We start from the raw sequence: 21,429 nt of genomic DNA, 5'->3' as shown, positions 1-21,429 counted from the left end.
GGCGATACGCCCACAACCGCAGAGCTCTCCAGAGGGTGGTTTCAAAATAGCCTCCAACACTTTACTCAGCAAACTGGATGCAGTCTATCACAGTGCCATCCGTTTTGTCACCAAAGCCCCATATACCACCCACCACTGCGACCTGTTGGCTCTCGTCGGCTGGCCCTCGCTACATATTTGTCGCCAGACCCACTGGCTCCAGGTCATCTATAAGTATTTGCTATGTAAAGCTCTGCCTTATCTCAGCTCACTGGTCACGATAACAACACCTACCCATAGCACGCGCTCCAGCAGGTATATCTCACTGGTCACCCCCCTTAGCCACCACCTCCTTTGGCCACCTTTCCTTACAGTTCTCTGCTGCCATTAACTGGAACGAATTGCAAAAATCGATGAAGTTGGAGACTTATATCTCCCTCACTAACTTTAAGCATCGGCTATCTGAACAGCTAACTAATCGCTGCAGCTGTACACAGCCCATCTGTAAATAGCCGATCCAACTACCTACCTCATCCCCATATTGTTTTTATTTACTTTTTTGCTCTTTAGCACACTAGTATTTCTACTTGCACGTCATCATCTGCACATCTATCACTCCAGTGTTAATTTGCTAAATTGTAATTACTTCGCCACTATGGCCTTACCTCCTCACGCCATTTGCACACACTGTATATATACTTTTTTTCTATTGTGTTATTGACTGTGCCTTTGTTTATCCATGTGTAACTCTGTGTTGTTGTTTGTGTCACACTGCTTTGCTTTATCTTGGCCAGGTCGCAGTTGTAAATGAGAACTTGTTCTCAACTGGCCTACCTGGTTAAATAAAGGTGAAATAAAATAAAAAATAATAAAAAATAGCCCTTTTGTCTGTGGTAGATTCCTTTATATAACTACAAGTTGTGAATCGTTTTTACTACAATGACCACAATGCGCACTGACGTTTTGCAAACACACCTCTCGCTCTGATTGGTCCATTGGGCTGACGCTGTACTAGTCGGCTGAAGGTGAAATAGGTCCAACTTTGCGAACAGACCTCCGTTGCAGTTCAACATTATGTCATCAAGTGGACTTTTAACCATGCGTTCTCAACTTTGCAAGCGTTTGGTAAGTGGGGGTGACCAAAATCTATGTGGGCACTTCAAATGGGAAGCATTCGTTCTCATTTTATCGGACGCATGCACATGCTAGCTATTGTTGTTTTGACAGCCGGTTACGATAGAAAAGGCCTGCCTTGTAAACTTCGCTATCTATCTGATATAGTTAGTTAGCCACAGCAATCCCTGTAATGTGTTAGCTTGCTATATAATGTTAGTTGACTCCTAGAAATATATTGCTGTATCTACACCTCAATAATAGCAATAGTAGTTAATCAGATTGCTAGCTGGCTGAATTTGGCATAAGGTTGTCGTCCCCCCTCACACACTGACCGTTACAAAACAGTACCTAGCTGCTAATAGGTATATCCCTCCTCTGCCCTTGCAGGCTCACAAGTACCTGTCAAGGACATATTCAACTCGCCCTTCTTTAAATGTAAGTAAGTGACTGAAATGTTTTGGAACATCATTTACCCTTTTCCGGATCTTTGCAGCTAACTTGACACATTGAACTGACTGAGTGAAAGTGAGAATGTAGTAAGCTACCAAAGGGTTTTGCCAAACTTTGATGGGTCATTTCAGGAAGTGGTCATCGTCAGTGCCGTCCGCACCCCGATGGGGTCCTTCAGAGGGAGCTTGGCAACCATACCGGCCACCAAACTGGGCTCCATCGCCATCAAAGGAGCCATTGAGAAAGCAGGTATGGGAGTGATATGAAGACTTTACGTCATTACATTCATTCACAGTAAAATTATTGACTATTAGATGCATGTTTTGACACAGTAATAGTGCTGAGCGATTAGTGCTTTTTGAGGTCGTTTCGGTTTGATTGTTAAAAAACAATAATGGTTTTCTGTTTTGATAAATGTTTTTAAACAAATGCATTATGTAGGTTGTGTGCTGTGACACATAATAAAACGCTTAATAAAAGTCCATTGATGGCAGTGACTGCCCATTATTGCTTGTCACTTAGCCCTCATTTATTCACATTACTTTAATACAATATTTAGGCTGTGTATATTACATATGTCTTATTAGATGACTTTATTATTTAATTCCAAGTTATCTTCTCATCTCTATAGAGCTGCTGTCTGACAAAATCACAATTGTAGTACTTCTTAAAAGTAAATAAGGCATACTTTTATCACTGCTGAATACCAATTATCAATCACTTAGATCATGTATTTTCTGGTAGAGATACCTTGCGAAGCAACTGCTCTCTATCCCTTAATCGCGCATTCTTCTGTCTCTGTTACGTAGCAGGTGTAAAAGTAACAGACCGGACAAGTAGTTGTACAATAGATTATGGTCATTGTCGTTAATTGCCAAGTTTTCTGCACTAAAGTATGTAGAATATTAGCCTGTTGGAAACTACAACTCCCTACTACATCGCATATTTCGGGCTTGATCTGATTTATTTCTCTTTTACTATTGTAAATTACATTGTGTCCATAAAATGTATATAGTATATATAAGCTGGAGGTAGAAGCCTACGTGTTGTCTGTTAGTTTACTCCAAATAGGGGAGGGGCGGTAGGGTTAGGGGAAAATTATACATTTAAAATATATCTATCCTATCTACAGTGCATTCGGAAAGTAATCAGACCCCTTGACTTTTCCTTATTTTGTTACTTTACAGCCTTATTCTAAAATGGATTCAATAGTTTTTCCCTCAATCTACACACAATACCCCATAATGACAAAGCAAGAACAAGTTTTTAGAAACCTTTGCGCCGTTCATCTTACCTTCAATCCTGACTAGTCTCCCAGTCCCTGCCGCGAACAACATCCCCACAGCCTGATGCTGCCACCACCGTGCTTCATTGGAGGGATGGTGCCAGGTTTCCTCCAGACGTGACGATTGGCATTCAGGCAATAGAGTTTAATCTTGGTTTCATCAGATAGAGAATCTTGTTTCTCATGGTCAGAGTCCTTTAGGTGCCTTTTGGCAAACTCCAAGCGGGGTGTCATGTGCCTTTTACTGAGGATTGCTTCTGTCTGACCACTCTACCATAAAAGGCTGATTGGTCAAAGGGTCTGAGTACTTCCCGAATGCACTGTATAGTGTGTGTGTGTGCCTCTGGGATAAAGTCTATCATGCTGGCTGCACAGAGTCTGATGTGTGTGTATATACACTACTGTTCAAAAGTTTGGGATCACTTAAAAATGTCCTTGCTTTTGAAAGAAAAGCACTTTTTTTTTGTCCATTAAAATAACATCAAATTGATAAAAAAAATACAGTGTAGACATTGTTAATAAATTTCAAAAATCATGGAATATCTACATAGGCGTACCGAGGCCCATTATCAGCAACCATCACTCACTCCTGTGTTCCAATGGTACGTTGTGTTAGCTAATCAAAGTTTATCATTTTAAAAGGCTAATTGATCATTAGAAAACCCTTTTGCAATTATGTTAGCACAGCTGAAAACTGTTGTTCTGATTTTAAAGAAGCAATAAAACTAGCATTTAGACTAGTTGAGTATCTGGAGCATCAAATCAATCAAATTTTATTAGTCACATGTGCCGAATACAACAGGTGTAGACCTTAGTGAAATGCTTACTTACGAGCCCCTAACCAACAATGCAGTATAAAAAAATAAATACGAATACGAAATAAAAGTAACAAGTAATTTAAGAGCAGCAGTAAAATAACAATAGCGAGACTATATACGGGGGGGTACCATGTACCGGGTCACTGGTTAGTTGTGATAATATGTACATGTGGGTAGAGTTATTAAAGCTTTATCTTGGCCAGGTCGCAGTTGTAAATGAGAACTTGTTCTCAACTAGCTTACCTGGTTAAATAAAGGTGAAATTAAAAAGTGACTGCATAGATGATAACAGTGTAGCATTGGTGTTAAAGAGGGGGGCAATGCAAATAGTCTGGGTGCCATTTGATTAGGTGTTCAGCAGTATTATGGCTTGTGGGTAGAAGCTGTTTAGAAGCCTCTTGGACATAGATTTGATGCTCCGGTACTGCTTGCTGTGCGGTAGCAGAGAAAACAGTCTATGACCAGGGTGGCTGGGGTCTTTGACAATTTTTAGGGCCTTCCTCTGACACCCTGGTATAGAGGTTCTTGATGGCAGGGAGCTTGGCCACAGTGATGTACTGGGTTGTTCGCACTACCCTCTGTAGTGCCTTGCGGTCAGAGGCAGAGCAGTTATCATACCAGGCAGTGATGCAACCAGTCAGGATGCTCTCGATGGTGCAGCTGTAGAACCTTTTGAGGATCTGAGGACCCATGCCAAATCTTTTCAGTCTCCTGAGGGGGAATAGGTTTTGTCGTGCCCTCTTCACGACTGTCTTGGTGTGGTTGGACCATGTTTAGTTTGTTGGTGATGTGGACACCAAGCAACTTAAAGCTCTCAACCTGCTCCACTGCAGCCCCGTCGATGATAATGTGGGCGTGCTTGGTCCTCTTTTTCCTGTAGTCCACAATCATCTCCTTTGTCTTGATCACGTTGAGGGAGAGGTTGTTGTCCTGGCACCACACGGCCAGGTCTCTGACCTCCCTATAGCCTGTCTTGTCGGTGATCAGGCCAACCACTGTTGTCATCTGCAAATGTAATGATGGTGTTGGAGTTGTGCCTAGCCGTGCAGTCATGAGTGAACAGGGAGTAAAGGAGGGGACTGAGCATGCACCTCTGAGGGGTTTCAGTGTTGAGCATCAGCGTGGCAGATGTGTTGTTACCTAGCCTTAACACCTGGAAGCGGCCCGTCAGGAAGTCCAGGATCCAGTTGCAGAGGGAGGTGTTTAGTCCCAGGGTCCTTAGCTTATTGATGAGCTTTGAGGGCACTATGGTGTTGAACGCTGAGCTGTAGTCAATGAATAGCATTCTCACAGGTGTTCCTTTTGTCCAGGTGGGAAAGGGCAGTGTGGAGTGCAATAGAGATGGCATCATCTGTGGATCTGTTGGGGCGGTATGCAAATTGGAGTGGGTCTAGGGTTTCTGGGATAATGGTGTTGATGTGAGCCATGACCAGCCTTTCAAAGCACTTCATGGCTACAGACGTGAGTGCTACGGGTCGGTAGACATTTAGGCAGGTTACCTTAGTCTTCTTTGGCACAGGCACTATGGTGGTCTGCTTAAAACATATTGGTATTTCAGACTCAGACAGGGAAAGGTTGAAAATGTCAGTGAAGACACTTTCCAGTTGGTCAGCGCATTCTCGCAGCACACGTCCTGGTAATCCGTCTGGCCTTGCGGCCTTGTGAATGTTTACCTGTTCAAAGGTCTTACTCACTCACATCGGCTGCGGAGAGCGTGATCACACAGTCTTCCCGGAACTGCTGGTGCTCTCATGCATGTTCCAGTGCCTTTTGCCTCGACGCGAGCATAGAAGTAGTTTTGCTCGTCTGGTAGGCTTGTGTCACTGGGGAGCTCTCGGCTGTGTTTTCCTTTGTAGTCTGTAGTGCTTTGCAAGCCCTGCCACATCCGACGAATGTAAGAGCCGGTGTAGCATGATTCGATCTTAGTCCTGTATTGACGCTTTGCTTGTTTGATGGTTCATCTGAGTTCATACCGGGATTTCTTATAAGCTTCCGTGTTAGAGTCCCGCTCCTTGAAAGCGGCAGCTCTAGCCTTTAGCTCAGTGTGGATGTTGCCTGTAATCCATAGCTTCTGGTTGGGGTATGAACGTACACTCACTGTGGGGACGACGTCATCGATGCACTTATTGATGAAGCCAATGACCTAATGTGGTGTACTCCTCAATGCCATCGGAGGAATCCCGGAACATATTCCAGTCTGTGCTAGCAAAACAGTCCTGTAGTTTAGCATCTTCTTTCTGTCCACTTTTTTTATTGATCTAGTCAGTGGTGCTTCCTGCTTTCGTTTTTGCTTGTAAGCAGGAATCAGGAGGATAGAATTTTGGTCAGATTTGCCAAGTGGAGGGCAAGGGAGAGCTTTGTGTGTGAAGGTGGTCCAGAGTTTTAAAAGAAATCCTCTGGTTGCACATTTTAACATGCTGATAGAAATTTGGTAAAACGGATTTAAGGTTCCCTGCATTAAAGTCCCAGGCTACTAGGAGCGCCACCTCTGGATTAACGTTTTCTTATTTGCTTATGGCGGAATACAGCTCATTCAATGCTGTCTTTGTGCCAGCCTCTGACTGTGGTGGTATGTAAATAGCAACAAACAATACAGATGAAAACTCTTTCAGTAGGTAGTGTGGTCTACAGCTTATCATAAGATACTTTACCTCAGGCGAGCAATAGCTCGAGACTTCCTTGGATATCAATCAATCAATCAATTTTATTTTATATAGCCCTTCGTACATCAGATAATATCTCGAAGTGCTGTACAGAAACCCAGCCTAAAACCCCAAACAGCTAGAATGCAGGTGTAGAAGCACGGTGGCTAGGAAAAACTCCCTAGAAAGGCCAAAACCTAGGAAGAAACCTAGAGAGGAACCAGGCTATGAGGGGTGGCCAGTCCTCTTCTGGCTGTGCCGGGTGGAGATTATAACAGAACTATGCCAAGATGTTCAAAAATGTTCATAAGTGACAAGCATGGTCAAATAATAATCATGAATAATTTTCAGTTGGCTTTTCATAGCTGATCATTAAGAGTTGAAAACAGCAGGTCTGGGACAGGTAGGGGTTCCATAACCACAGGCAGAAGAGTTGAAACTGGAATAGCAGCAAGGCCAGGCGGACTGGGGGCAGCAAGGAGTCACCACGGCCGGTAGTCCCGACGTATGGTCCTAGGGCTCAGGTCCTCCGAGAGAAAGAGAGAAGGAGAAAATTAGAGAAAGCCAAGATTTTCAAAATGTTCATAAATGACAAGCATGGTCAAATAATAAATCAGGAATAAATCTCAGTTGGCTTTTCATAGCCGATCATTAAGAGTTGAAAAAAGCAGGTCTGGGACAGGTAGGGGTTTCGTAACCGCAGGCAGAAACAGTTGAAACTGGAATAGCAGCAAGGCCGGGCGGACTGGGGACAGCAAGGTGTCAGCATGCCCGGTAGTCCTGACGTATGGTCCTAGGGCTCAGGTTCTCAGAGAGAAAGAGAGAACGAGAGAATTAGAGAGAGCATACTTAAATTCACACAGGACACTGGATAAGACAGGAGAAGTATTCCAGGTATAACCAACTGACCCTAGCCCCCCGACACATAAACTACTGCAGCATAAATACTGGAGGCTGAGACAGGAGCGGTCAGGAGACACTGTGGCCCCATCCGAAGAAACCCCCGGACAGGGCCAAACAGGAAGGATATAACCCCACCCACTCTGCCAAAGCACAGCCCCCACACCACTAGAGGGATATCCTCAACCACCAACTTACAATCCTGAGACAAGGCCGAGTATAGCCCACAAAGGTCTCCACCACAGCACAACCAAGGGGGGGCGCCAACCCAGACAGGAAGTTCACGTCAGTAACTCAACCCACTCAAGTGACGCACCCCTCCTAGGGACGGCATGAAAGAGCACCAGCAAGCCAGTGACTCAGCCCCAGTAACAGGGTTAGAGGCAGAGAATCCCAGTGGAGAGAGGGGAAACCGGCCCTGGAGAGACAGCAAGGGCGGTTCGTTGCTCCAGAGCCTTTCCGTTCACCTTCACACTCCTGGGCCAGACTACACTCAATCATATGACCTACTGAAGAGATAAGTCTTCAGTAAAGACTTAAAGGTTGAGACTGAGTCTGCGTCTCTCACATGGGTAGGCAGACTGTTCCATAAAAATGGAGATCTATAGGAGAAAGCCCTGCCTCCAGCTGTTTGCTTAGAAATTTTAGGGACAATTAGGAGGCCTGCGTCTTGTGACCGTAGCGTACGTGTAGGTATGTACGGCAGGACCAACTCGGAAAGATAGGTAGGAGCAAGCCCATGTAACGCTTTAAAGGTTAACAGTAAAACCTTGAAATCAGCCCTTGCCTTAACGGGAAGCCAGTGTAGGGAAGCTAGCACTGGAGTAATATGATCAAATTTCTTGGTTCTAGTCAGGATTCTAGCAGCCGTATTTAGCACTAACTGAAGTTTATTTAGTGCTTTATCCGGGTAGCCGGAAAGTAGAGCATTGCAGTAGTCTAACCTAGAAGTAACAAATGCATGGATTAATTTTTCTGCATCATTTTTGGACAGAAAATTTCTGATTTTTGCAATGTTACGTAGATGGAAAAAAGCTGTCCTTGAAACAGTCTTGATATGTTCGTCAAAAGAGAGATCAGGGTCAAGAGTAACACCGAGGTCCTTCACAGTTTTATTTGAGACGACTTTACAACCATCAAGATGAATTGTCAGATTTAACAGAAGATCTCTTTGTTTCTTGGGACCTAGAACAAGCATCTCTGTTTTGTCCGAGTTTAAAAGTAGAAAGTTTTCAGCCATCCACTTCCTTATGTCTGAAACACAGGCTTCTAGCGAGGGCAATTTTGGGGCTTCACCATGTTTCATTGAAATGTACAGCTGTGTGTCATCCGCATAGCAGTGAAAGTTAACATTATGTTTTCGAATAACATCCCCAAGAGGTAAAATATATAGTGAAAACAATAGTGGTCCTAAAACGGAACCTTGAGGAACACCGAAATGTACAGTTGATTTGTCAGAGGACAGACCATTCACAGAGACAAACTGATATCTTTCCGACAGGTAAGATCTAAACCAGGCCAGAACTTGTCCGTGTAGACCAATTTGGGTTTCCAGTCTCTCCAAAAGAATGTGGTGATCGATGGTATCAAAGGCAGCACTAAGGTCTAGTAGCACGAGGACAGATGCAGAGCCTCGGTCTGACGCCATTAAAAGGTCATTTACCACCTTCACAAGTGCAGTCTCAGTGCTATGATGGGGTCTAAAACCAGACTGAAGCATTTCGTATACATTGTTTGTCTTCAGAAAGGCAGTGAGTTGCTGCGCAACAGCTTTTTCTAAAATTTTTGAGAGGAATGGAAGATTCGATATAGGCCGATAGTTTTTTATATTTTCCGGGTCAAGGTTTGGCTTTTTCAAGAGAGGCTTTATCACTGCCACTTTTAGTGAGTTTGGTACACATCCGGTGGATAGAGAGCTGTTTATTATGTTCAACATAGGAGGGCCAAGCACAGGAAGCAGCTCCTTCAGCAGTTTAGTAGGAATAGGATCCAGTATGCAGCTTGAAGGTTTAGAGGCCATGATTATTTTCATCATTGTGTCAAGAGATATAGTACTAAAACACTTAAGTGTCTCTCCCGATCCCAGGCCCTCGCAGAGCTGTGCAGATCCAGGACAGCTAAGCCCTGGAGGAATACGCAGATTCAAAGAGGAGTCCGTAATTTGCTTTCTAATGGTCATGATCTTTTCCTCAAAGAAGTTCATGAATTTATTACTGCTGAAGTGAAAGCCATCCTCTCTTGGGGAATGCTGCTTTTTAGTTAGCTTTGCAACAGTATCAAAAATAAATTTTGGATTGTTCTTATTTTCCTCGATTTAAGTTGGAAAAGTAGGATGATCGAGCAGCAGTGAGGGCTCTTCGGTACTGCACGGTACTGTCTTTCCAAGCTAGTCGGAAGACTTCCAGTTTTGTGTGGCGCCATTTCCGTTCCAATTTCCTGGAAGCTTGCTTCAAAGCTCGGGTATTTTCTGTATACCAGGGAGCTAGTTTCTTATGACAAATGTTTTTCGTTTTTAGGGGTGCAACTGCATCTAGGGTATTGCGCAAGGTTAAATTGAGTTCCTCAGTTAAGTGGTTAACTGATTTTTGTCCTCTGACGTCCTTGGGTAGGCAGAAGGAGTCTGGAAGGGCATCAAGGAATTTTTGTGTTGTCTGAGAATTTATAGCACGACTTTTGATGCTCCTTGGTTGGGGTCTGAGCAGATTATTTGTTGCGATTGCAAACGTAATAAAATGGTGGTCCGATAGTCCAGGATTATGTGGAAAAACATTAAGATCTACAACATTTATTCCATGGGACAAAACTAGGTCCAGAGTATGGCTGTGGCAGTGAGTAGGTCCAGAGACATGTTGGACAAAACCCACTGAGTCGATGATGGCTCCGAAAGACTTTTGGAGTGGGTCTGTGGACTTCTCCATGTGAATATTAAAATCACCAAAAATTAGAATATGATCTGCTATGACTACAAGGTCTGATAGGAATTCAGGAAACTCAGAGAGGAACGCTGTATATGGCCCAGGAGGCCTGTAAACAGTAGCTATAAAAAGTGATTGAGTAGGCTGCATAGATTTCATGACTAGAAGCTCAAAAGACGAAAACGCCATTTTTTTTTTTGTAAATTGAAATTTGCTATTGTAGATGTTAGCAACACCTCCGCCTTTGCGGGATGCACGGGGGATATGGTCACTAGTGTAACCAGGAGGTGAGGCCTCATTTAACACAGTAAATTCATCAGGCTTAAGCCATGTTTCAGTCAGGCCAATCACATCAAGATTATGATCAGTGATTAGTTCATTGACTATGACTGCCTTTGAAGTGAGGGATCTAACATTAAGTAACCCTATTTTGAGATGTGAGGTATCACGATCTCTTTCAATAATGGCAGGAATGGAGGTCTTTATCCTAATAAGATTGCTAAGGCGAACACCGCCATGTTTAGTTTTGCCCAACCTAGGTCGAGGCACAGACACAGTCTCAATGGGTATGGCTGAGCTGACTACACTGACTGTGCTATTGGCAGACTCCACTAAGCTGGCAGGTTGGCTAACAGCCTGCTGCCTGGCCTGCACCCTATTTCATTGTGGGGCTAAAGGAGTTAGAGCCCTATCTATGTTGGTAGATAAGATGAGAGCACCCCTCCAGGTAGGATGGAGTCCGTCACTCCTTAGCAGGTCAGGCTTGGTCCTGTTTGTGGGTGAGTCCCAGAAAGAGGGCCAATTATCTACAAATTCTATCTTTTGGGAGGGGCAGAAAACAGTTTTCAACCAGCGATTGAGTGCTGAGACTCTGCTGTAGAGCTCGTCACTCCCCCTAACTGGGAGGGGGCCAGAGACAATTACTCGATGCCGACACATCTTTCTAGCTGATTTACACGCTGAAGCTATGTTGCACTTGGTGACCTCTGACGGTTTCATCCTAACATCGTTGGTGCCGACGTGGATAACAATATCTCTATACTCTCTACACTCGCCAGATTTAGCTTTAGCCAGCACCATCTTAAGATTAGCCTTAACGTCGGTAGCCCTGCCCCCTGGTAAACAGTGTATGATCGCTGGGTGATTCGTTTTAAGTCTAATACTGCGGGTAATGGAGTCGCCAATGACTAGGGTTTTCAATTTGTCAGAGCTAACGGTGGGAGCCTTCGGCGTCTCAGACCCCGTAACGGGAGGAGTAGAGACAAGAGAAGACTCAGACTCAGACTCCGACTCGCTACATAATGGGGAAAACCGGTTGAAAGTTTCTGTCGGCTGAATGAGCGACACCGGTTGAGCATTCCAACAGCATTTCCCTCCAGAAGCCATGAGAAAGTTGTCCGGCTGCGGGGACTGTGCGGGGGATTTATACTAACGTTACTATCTGTACTTACTGGTGGCACAGACGCTGTTTCTTCCTTTCCTACACTGAAAATACCCTTGCCTAACGATTGCGTCTGAAGCTGGGCTTGCAGCACAGCTATTTTCGCCGTAAGGCGATCGTTCTCCTGTATATTATGAGTACAGCGACTGCAATTAGAAGACATCATGTTAATGTTACTACTTAGCTTCGGCTGTTGAAGGTGTTGACGAACCATGTCCAGATAAAGCGTCCGGAGTGAAAAGGTTGAATGAGGGAAAAAAGTTGCGATGGAAAAACTAAAAATATAAACGGTAATTAAAAACAGAAACAAAACAAAAAACGTAAAGTTTTCAGCTAGCAAAGTAAAGTAAAGTTCGCAGCAAATCGCACAGCAACAAAACGCACAGCAACACGTCTGCAGATTCTGCAGATTCAATATCGTGCACCAGCTGTTGTTTACGAAAGTACATAGCCTGCCGCCCCTTGTCTTACCAGATGCCGCTGTTCTATCCTGCCGGTACAGCGTATAACCAGCCAGCTGTGTGTTGATAGTGTCCTCGTTCAACCACGACTCCGTGAAGGTTAAGATATTACAGTTTTGAATGTCCCGTTGGTAGTTTAATCTTGCGTGTAGGTAATCTATTTTATTCTCCAAAGATTGCGCTTTTGCTAGCAGAATGGAAGGAAGTGGTGGTTTATTAGATCGCCTTCAAATCAGCATTAGTGGGTTCGATTACAGGCTCAAAAAGGCCAGAGTCAAAGACCTTTCTTCTGAAACTCAAAACACCAGTATCAACAGTGAAGAGGCAACTCCGGGATGCTGGCCTTCCAGGCAGAGTTGCAAAGAAAAAGCCATATCTCAGACTGGCCAATAAAAAGGAAAGATTAAGATGGGCAAAAGAGCACAGACACTGGACAGAGGATCTCTGCCTATAAGGTCAGCATCCCTGAGTCCCCTCTTCACTGTTGACGTTGAGACTGGTGTTTTGCGGGTACTATTTAATGAAACTGCCAGTTGAGGACTTGTGAGGCGTCTGTTTCTCAAACGAAACACTCTAATGTACTTGTCCTCTTGCTCAGTTGTGCACCGTGGCCTCCCACTCTTTCTATTCTGGTTAGATCCAGTTTGCTCTGTTCTGTGAAGGGAGTAGTTCACAGCGTTGTACAAGATCTTCAGTTTCCTGACAATTTGTCGCTTGGAATAGCCTTCATTTCTCAGAACAAGAATAGACTGAAGCGTTTTAGAAGAAAGTTCTTTGTTTCTGGCCATTTTGAGCCTGTAATCGAAACCACAAATGCTGACGCTTCAGATACTCAACTTGCCTAAAGAAGGCCAGTTGTATTGCTTCTTTAATCAGAACAACAGTTTTCAGCTGTGCTAACATAATTGCAAAAGGGTTTTCTAATGATCAATTAGCCTTTTCAAAATGCTAAACTTAGATTAGCTAACACAACGTGCCATTGGAACACAGGAGTGATGGTTGCTGATAATGGGTCTCTGTACGCCTATGTAGATATTCTATTAAAAATCAGCTGTTTCCAGCTACAATAGTCATTTACAACATTGACAATGTCTACACTGTATTTCTGATCAATTTGATGTTATTAAAATGTGCTTTTCTTCAAAAAACAAGAACATGTCTACGTGACCCCCAAACTTTTGAATGGTAGTGTATATGACAAACACACACGCACATGATTTATCTCTAGAGAAACTCCTCAATGTGCGCATTGAGCTCACAAAAAAAACGAACAAAAATGGAATTAAAATAATTGAACTGACTTAATCGATAGGCAGTATACAGCACTGTACCGCAGTTAGGCTAGTAAAACATTGTACATTTCGTCTGAAAGGAGGTGTCAACGGCACAGTCAATTTGTTTTATCTGTATGGGTATGTATATTGTGTGATGGTGGCCAGGTATCCCAGTTGAGGAGGTGAAGGAGGTCTACATGGGAAATGTACTGCAGGCTGGGGAAGGACAGGCCCCTACAAGACAAGCCCTGCTTGGTGCAGGTATGTTTAGAAACACACACACATACACACACCACATTATCAGGTGTGCTAATCGACTGCTACTTACCCCCCCAGGGCTGTCCCTCTCCACTCCAGCAACAACAATCAACAAAGTCTGTGCCTCTGGAATGAAGTCTATCATGCTGGCTGCCCAGAGTCTGATGTGTGGACACCAGGTACAGTAACATAACAGCTCACTGTGTTACCATAACATGACTTGACACCAGACTTAGCTGCTATTACCCCTGCTCTGATCATCTGCAATATCACTGTTACTCAGTTTGACAAAACATTATGGTAGGTATGCCTATGAGGTCCAACACTCCATGGAAGAACACTGGATTTTACTACATTAATAAGATTAAAACCCTGGTGGCATTGCACTCACAGATTACAGATGTCCGGTGATGGTCATTGTGACAAATATAACCATGTTGTTAATCTTTATCTAATAAGCCCATTATTTTTCTATGGAAAGTGTTGCATCATGTAACATAGGAATAATCTCCTAAAAAGTGTTCAGGTTTTTGCTGAGAAACAAATCTGGTTGCTTTCATTTTTGTTTGTCTCACTAACTCTGACTGTGTCAGGATGTGATGGTGGCAGGCGGTATGGAGAGTATGTCCAATGTCCCCTATGTGATGACTAGGGACACTCCATCCTACGGAGGCGTGAAGATGGAGGACCTCATCGTAAAGGACGGCCTCACTGACGTCTACAACAAATTCCACATGGTATTTTATCACTGTGTATTAAATATTTAAATAGAGCAAATGTTCTCTATAGGAGTGTATGTGTTGATGTTCTTGCTGGCCGCTGTCCGGACATTATTATTTCCATTCATTTGGAGGCAGAGTAAGCAATGGCTAGTAGTTGAGTTCTTGACTTTTGAAGAGGATATCATGTGTTTTAATGTGTAGGGAAACTGTGCAGAAAACACAGCCAAGAACAGCCAGATCAGCAGGGAGGAGCAGGATGCCTACGCCATCAGCTCATACAGCCGCAGCAAAGCAGCATATGAATCAGGAGTGCTTGCGAAAGAAATTGTCCCCGTTAGCATCCCCCAGAGAGGTAAAGGATGGTATCTTGTAACATATAACCTCAATAACTAATGTGTAACTAAATAAACTAAACCAAACCATGTTACCATGTTTATCCATAGGTTTATTATCAGTGGTCAGATGCATGTAGCTGACATAATGGTGTTCCTCTGCAGGCAAGCCTGATGTGGTAGTGTCAGAGGATGAGGAGTGGAGGCGTGTGGACTTCAGCAAAGTCCCCAAACTGAGAGCAGTGTTCCAGAAGGAGAATGGTAAGTGTCCTAGTTGATAGGCCTCTGAACTGGTGTCTGCTGCATGTTTGCTTATATATTACTGAGTAGGAGGGCATCTGAGCTTACAGAAAGCCAAAAATAGATGTCTGTTTTTTCAACGCTTGGGTCGATATCCTTTTTTCATGGTAGCCCAAGGTAATCCATGATAATGGGCATAAAGAAAACGTCTTCAGAAGTTAAACTACTGTGAAAGGTATTTGCATAAGGACCGAGACCGACTCAAACACTCGCTGATGTGCTTGAGACAAACCTCTGTGTGCAGATTAAGTTGATTCTGATTGGTGATTTGGATTCCAGGCACGGTTACTGCAGCCAATGCCAGCACGCTGAACGACGGGGCCGCCGCTCTGGTTCTCATGACGGTCGACGCGGCAAAGAGACTCGGCGTCACTCCATTGGCCAGGATCGTCTGTAAGACTCCCCCCCCCCCACGTAGCCCATTACACTGTAGTTACATAATGCTATGGCACATTGTCTCTGTAGAGAACAATCCAGGGGGATTCCCAGGAACATCATGAACTTTCACCTTAAAGATGCAATATGCAGAAATCCCTCTGGTTGATAAAATTCTAATAGTTCACTTAATTTCAGTTTATGTGACAAAACAAGCAAGTTTAGTGTAGAGAATCATTGTGCCATCAAAACATATTTTCATTAACCAAAAATGTTGTACAATGCATTCGGCAAGTATTCAGACCCATTGACTTTTTCCACATTTTGTTACATTAGACTTATTCTAAAATGTATCAATTCTTTTTTTCCCTCATCAATCTACACACAATACCCCATAATGACAAAGCAAAAACTGGTTTTTAGAAATGTTTGCAAATGTAATAACATTTAAAAACATGTACCTTATTTACCAAAGTATTCAACCCTTTTCAATGACATTGGAAGTTGAGCTTAGGTGCATGCTGTTTAAATTGATCATCCTTGAGATTTCAACAACTTGATTGTATTCTACCTGTGGTAAATTCAATTGATTGGACATGATTTGGAAAGGGGCACACCTTTCTTTATAAGGTCCCACAGTTGACAGTGCATGTCAGAGCAGAAACCTAGCCATTAGGTGGAAGGAATTGTCTGTAGAGCTCCGAGACAGGATTGTGTCGAGGCGCAGATCTGAGAAAGGCTACCAAAACATTTCAGCATCATTGAAGGTCCCCAAGAACACAGTGGCCTCATCATTCTTAAATGGAAGAACTTTAAACAACCAAGACTCTTCCTATAGCTGGTCGCCCCGGCCAAACTGCGCAATCGAGGGAGAAGGGAGGAGAACCCATTACATTACATTTGACATTTTAGTCATTTAGCAGACGCTCTTATCCAGAGCGACTTACAAATTGGAAAGTTCATACATATTCATCCCGCTCCCCCCGTGGGAATTGAACCCTGGTCCCCCCGTGGGAATTGAACCCACAACCCTGGCGTTGCAAGCGCCATGCTCTACCAACTGAGCCACACGGGACCATAACCTGAACCTGACACAGCTCCAGAGTTCCTCTGTGGAGATGGTTATCCTTCTGGAAGGTTCTCCCATCTCTGCAGCGCTCCACCAATCAGACCTTTATGGTAGAGTGGCCACACGGAAGCAACTCTCAGTAAAAGGCACATGACAGCCTGCTTGCATTTTGCCAAAAGGCACCTAAAGGACTCAGACCATGAGAAACAAGATTCTTTGGTCCGGTGAAACTAAGATTGATCTCTTTGGCCTGAATGCCAAGTGTAACGTCCGGAGGAAACTTGGCACCATCCCTACGGTGAAGCATGGTGGTGGCAGCATCATGCTGTGGTGGATGTTTTTCAGCGGCAGGGACTGGGAGACTAGTCAGGATCGAGGGAAAGATGAATGGAGAAAAGTACAGAGATCCTTGATGACAACCTGCTCAGGATCGACTGGGGTGAAGTTTCACCTTCCAACAGGACAACGACCCTAAACACCCAGCCAAGACAACACAGGAGTGGCTTCGGGACAAGTCTCTGAATGTCCTTGAGTGGCCCAGCCAGAGCCTGGACTTGAATCCGATCTAACATCTCTGGAGAGACCTGAAAATAGCTGTTCAGCGACGCTCCCCATCCAACCTGACAGAGCTTGAGAGGATCTGCAGATAAGAATGGGAGAAACTCCCCAAATACCAGGGTGTCAAGCTTGTAGCGTAATACCCAAGAAAAATCGAGGCTGTAATTGCTGCCAAAGGTGCTTCAGCAAAGTACTGGGTAAAGGGTCTGAATACTTATGTAAATGTGATATATCCATGTTTTTTTTATGTTTTAAAAATCTATTTTTGTTTTGTCATTATGGGGTATTGTGTGTAAATTGAGGGGAAACAGAAATTTCATCCATTTTAGATTAAGGATGTAAAGTAACAATGTGCATAAAGTGAAGGGGTCTGAATACTTTCCAAATACAAAAGGTCAAAGATGAAAGTAAACTTCTTTTTTTTTTTAAACGACACTAAAAAGGAACACTGTTACATCCAATGCCTGTTTGCCTGAGACTGATGCCACGCGTATACACTCTGTTTCGGGGGGGGACTGTGGAGGGGTCTTGGATGGTTGAGGGGCAGCTCTCAGGGGAGCTGTGGGGGGCTCTTCGATGGTTGCTGGCCTGGCGGGGGGCTCTTTGATGGTTGGGAGCTTAGGCCGGTGGCTGAGATGTCGCTGGTTCGGGTTGTTAAGGTTCATTCCCTACATCCTCTTTGTCAATCATTGGTTCATTGGTGAAATTAGCATTATGACAATATCTTTAATTAAATCATTCAAAAACCTTTATTAATGCAATTGCAGACAGAAGTTGACAAACAGGAACATAGCACGCATGTTTCTGAGTAAGTTCTGCATCAAACAAAAGGTCTCAAGTTGTTTTATTAAACCGATGTCCCGCCTTAGTGATGTCAGTGACTACGTCATTACCTTTTTACTCCTGAGACCAAAACCCTGAATCCATAGCTGTACAAACATAGAGTTTCAGTGTTTATCTAAAAGCTAGGCAATAATTGTCCTCTCCCCAAAGTTGATTTATTGTGGAATGTTTGAGTAGTCTCTTATCTCACACACCCCCCTGCAGAGTTCTGTCTCAGTCACACATTTCTAAGAGGGGTCTTCTTTATAAGAGAAAGAAAGAGCAAACAACTGTGGACCAATTCTAAAACTATATAATGAATATATATATTGTTAATCAGTAGTCTAGGACCCTATAAATGTAAGGAGGGAGGGGTCTTATAACCCCTCCCCTTCTATTAATATAACATAAGCATAATCAATTATTCTAATACATCAAACATTTGTACAGCCCCAAATCATGACCGCTAGGTGAATCCTGACAGGGTCTCCGATTTGACTTGGTGGGAGATCTGTCCATGTGCTCTTGGGCGGGGCGCTTGACCCTGGTTGCTCCTGTTGGTCGTTCTGGATGGGAGTGTCTGCTAGATGACCAACTGTAATGTAAATGTTGAGCGACTTCACTGCACTGTTTAAAAAATGTAATCAATAAATTAAAGCATAGAAATGGCGCACATAGAACAGATCTACTGCTTCTTAGACTTGCTTTCAATGAGAGTGACAGATCTATAACTCACATTTCTATGTGAATTTGGTCCGGTCGCCCAAAAAGTTACATATTGCAGCTTTTAATAACACTTTAAAAATCTGCTATTCATTTTACAATTCAGGTTAAATTGATAAGCTTTATAAAGAGCAGTATTTCCCCTTTATGCATTTAGCCACTGCGCACTGCCGCTGCTAAATCGTGGCCGCCACTGTGGGATTGTAAAAACGTTTGTGTAAACTTACACAATTAAAACCAGATATAAATTATGTAGGAAAGATAATAGCAATATATTTTTTTGTAAGTTCTTATAATCACCAAAATAAAAACTAGACAGTCGGGGAGAATCTAAAATTCCAAAAATAGCATGACATGGGGCCTCCCAATTTTGATGTTATGTTTTGAGTCACACCGGTAGCCTAAGAACAAGGCATAAGCCATGACAAAATGTGTATATTTCCAGGGAATTTGCTTTGAAACAGCTAAATGTTTTCTTTGCTGCCAAGAGGGCCTCTAAAACCGTGCCATTGGCCATACCCACTAAAATGCCCCACCCCCCCCCCGATATAGTTTTAAAGGTTATACATGTCAAATTTCCACCTGCAACTTAAACCAAATGTCAATCACATACCAGTATTTTTAGAATGCCGCGTGATGCTGCTAATCAGTTGTTACCGCAGCTAGCTGGTCCAGCTATTGTCTCTACAACTTCCTGTATTACAATAGAGTCTCAATAGCGATGTTGACCACAATAGCAAAAACATTAGTAATATAAAACTTCTTCACGTACCTGAAAATTGTGTTTTTTGGATTATGATCAAGATGCAAAATGATGGCTGAAATATTACATGTTGCTCCTTTTAAATAAAATGTCTTCATTTTCCAGCTTTTGCAGATGCAGCTACTGCTCCCATTGATTTCCCCATCGCTCCTGCCTTTGCTATACCAAAGGTGAGTCTGAGTGTTAATGGGAAATTTCTAAACTCCCTATTCATCTCCAGCACTACCGCCAATATCAACATATGTGAAAATACAGCATTTTTATGTTTTGTAGTACAAATACATTTTTACCCAGTCGTAGCCTCCCGGGTGGCGCAGTGGTCTAGGGCACTGGATCGCAGTGCTAGCTGCGCCACCAGAGTCTCTGGGTTCGCGCCCAGGCTCTGTCGCAGCCGGCCGCAACCGGGAGGTCCGTGGGGCGACGCACAATTGGCATAGCGTCGTCCGGGTTAGGGAGGGTTTGGCCAGTAGAGATATCCTTGTCTCAGTATGTAAAAATGTAATAAAATGTATGCACTCTACTGTAAGTCGCTCTGGATAAGAGCGTCTGCTAAAATGACTCAAATGTAAAATGTCGTAGGCAATGCCTACTCATCATTGGTTGAAGTCACATGATGCATACCTGATGATGCCATTGGAAAAATGTATCTTCCTTTATCTTTTTGACTACAAAACATAGAAACCTGCCATTTTCTCATACAGTATGTTAATGTTGGGGATAGTGCTGGAGAACTATATGATAAAAAAAAGAAGTTTTTATGTCCCTTTAACAAAATGACTGCTGTAGTGGTTGTTTCAAGTAACTTGTGGGTCTCATCACTGTACCTTTTAGATAATATGGGTTATCAGAGATCGGGACAGTAACATGACTCATGAATATAGCTTCTCGCGGTGAAAAAAGCATCCGTCTTTGTTCAATTTAATTGAATGACAGCACATATTTGCTGTAAATGATCATGTATTCTCAGTCTACCTGGTAAAATAAGTGTGAAATTTAAATAAATAAATGTAAATTTTTATGGTCTTCAGGTCCTGGCAGCTGCAGGGCTAAAGAAGGAGGACATTGCCATGTGGGAGATCAACGAAGCCTTCAGTGTTGTGGTTCTGGCCAACGTGAAGATGCTGGACATCGACCCCAGCAAAGTCAATGTCAATGGAGGAGCTGTCTCCCTGGGACACCCTATTGGGTAAGCAGCATTGACAGAGAGTGCTATGCCCCAAAAATCCGGATGATAAACAAATAAAATCCTGATAATAAGGGAGGGAAAAGCCAGATCTTTGTGATGCCTAATTTCTGTCATCCTGTCAATCTCTTAGGATGTCGGGGGCGAGAATCGTGGGACACATGGTACATGCTCTGAAGTCTGGCCAGTACGGCCTGGCTGGGATATGCAATGGTGGTGGTGGAGCCTCCTCTATCATCATCCAGAAGTTATAGGAATCTTTTCTCTTCCCCTTAAAGGTTATTAACAGACAAGCATATAAACTGCCTGAACTGAGCTGTTAAAACACTTTTGGATGTACTTGTCATGTTTTAGACTATGCCTTATCACTCTAGATAATGTGTCTGAAATGAACAACCTCCAGTCTGGCAGCCTTACTGGTCACCTAACCTACTGAACTAATATTATAACTCCCATGTTTAAGTCACTCCTGTTTTCGATGAACGTTTTTTGCAAGAGGCAATTTTATATTTAACTTTTTGACTGTAAAGATGAATAAATAGTTTATGAAAAAAGAGCCTAGAGTCTATCATTGATTTCTTGTCTTCATTGTTATACATAACCTATCCTTACTGTAAATGTGTAGCCACTAAACAATGACTGTTTTGATTGAAAGAGCTTTTCATGATAAGATGAATCGTATCAAAACATAGCGGTTTATATCATATGTCAAGGTAATATGATTTACAATTAGATGCACACATTTTCCGAGGCCAACCCAAGAACACTTGGAGAGATGTCCAGGCAGAAATGAATGAGCGCTGCATCAACTTGAAAAACATCCTCTGAACCGATAAAGAACATTCTTCAATGGCCTATTCTCCTTATAGGAAGTGTCACGTAAGTGGATACATGTTATTTTTTTTAATAAGACAAAAAATGGGGTCTGTCTGCCGCTAATAGTCAGAGGGCTTGGCCACAGATTAAAGTATGGTGCTTTCGGGAAGTATTCAGACCCCTTCACTTTTTCCACATTGTTATGTTACAGCCTTATTCTAAAATGG

At 43.2% G+C, this 21,429-nt stretch overlaps 1 protein-coding gene across 1 annotated transcript; it reads left to right on the top strand.

Moving 5' to 3' along the window:
* Positions 1–961: 961 nt before the first annotated feature.
* On the top strand, positions 962–20,942 carry acat1 (acetyl-CoA acetyltransferase 1). The gene is made up of 12 exons (XM_055942084.1): positions 962–1,104; positions 1,483–1,530; positions 1,677–1,794; positions 13,447–13,542; positions 13,618–13,718; positions 14,133–14,276; positions 14,463–14,613; positions 14,759–14,854; positions 15,173–15,286; positions 19,309–19,373; positions 20,232–20,389; positions 20,520–20,942. Exons 1-12 carry the CDS (start codon positions 1,054–1,056, stop codon positions 20,638–20,640), a joined length of 1,263 nt encoding a protein of 420 aa, XP_055798059.1. The 5' UTR covers positions 962–1,053; the 3' UTR covers positions 20,641–20,942.
* The last annotated feature ends 487 nt before the right edge of the window (positions 20,943–21,429 follow it).

This window comes from Salvelinus fontinalis, chromosome 13, assembly GCF_029448725.1.
Source record: "Salvelinus fontinalis isolate EN_2023a chromosome 13, ASM2944872v1, whole genome shotgun sequence".
NCBI lineage: Eukaryota > Metazoa > Chordata > Actinopteri > Salmoniformes > Salmonidae > Salvelinus > Salvelinus fontinalis.
This window is presented reverse-complemented; position numbering and strand designations above follow the sequence as displayed.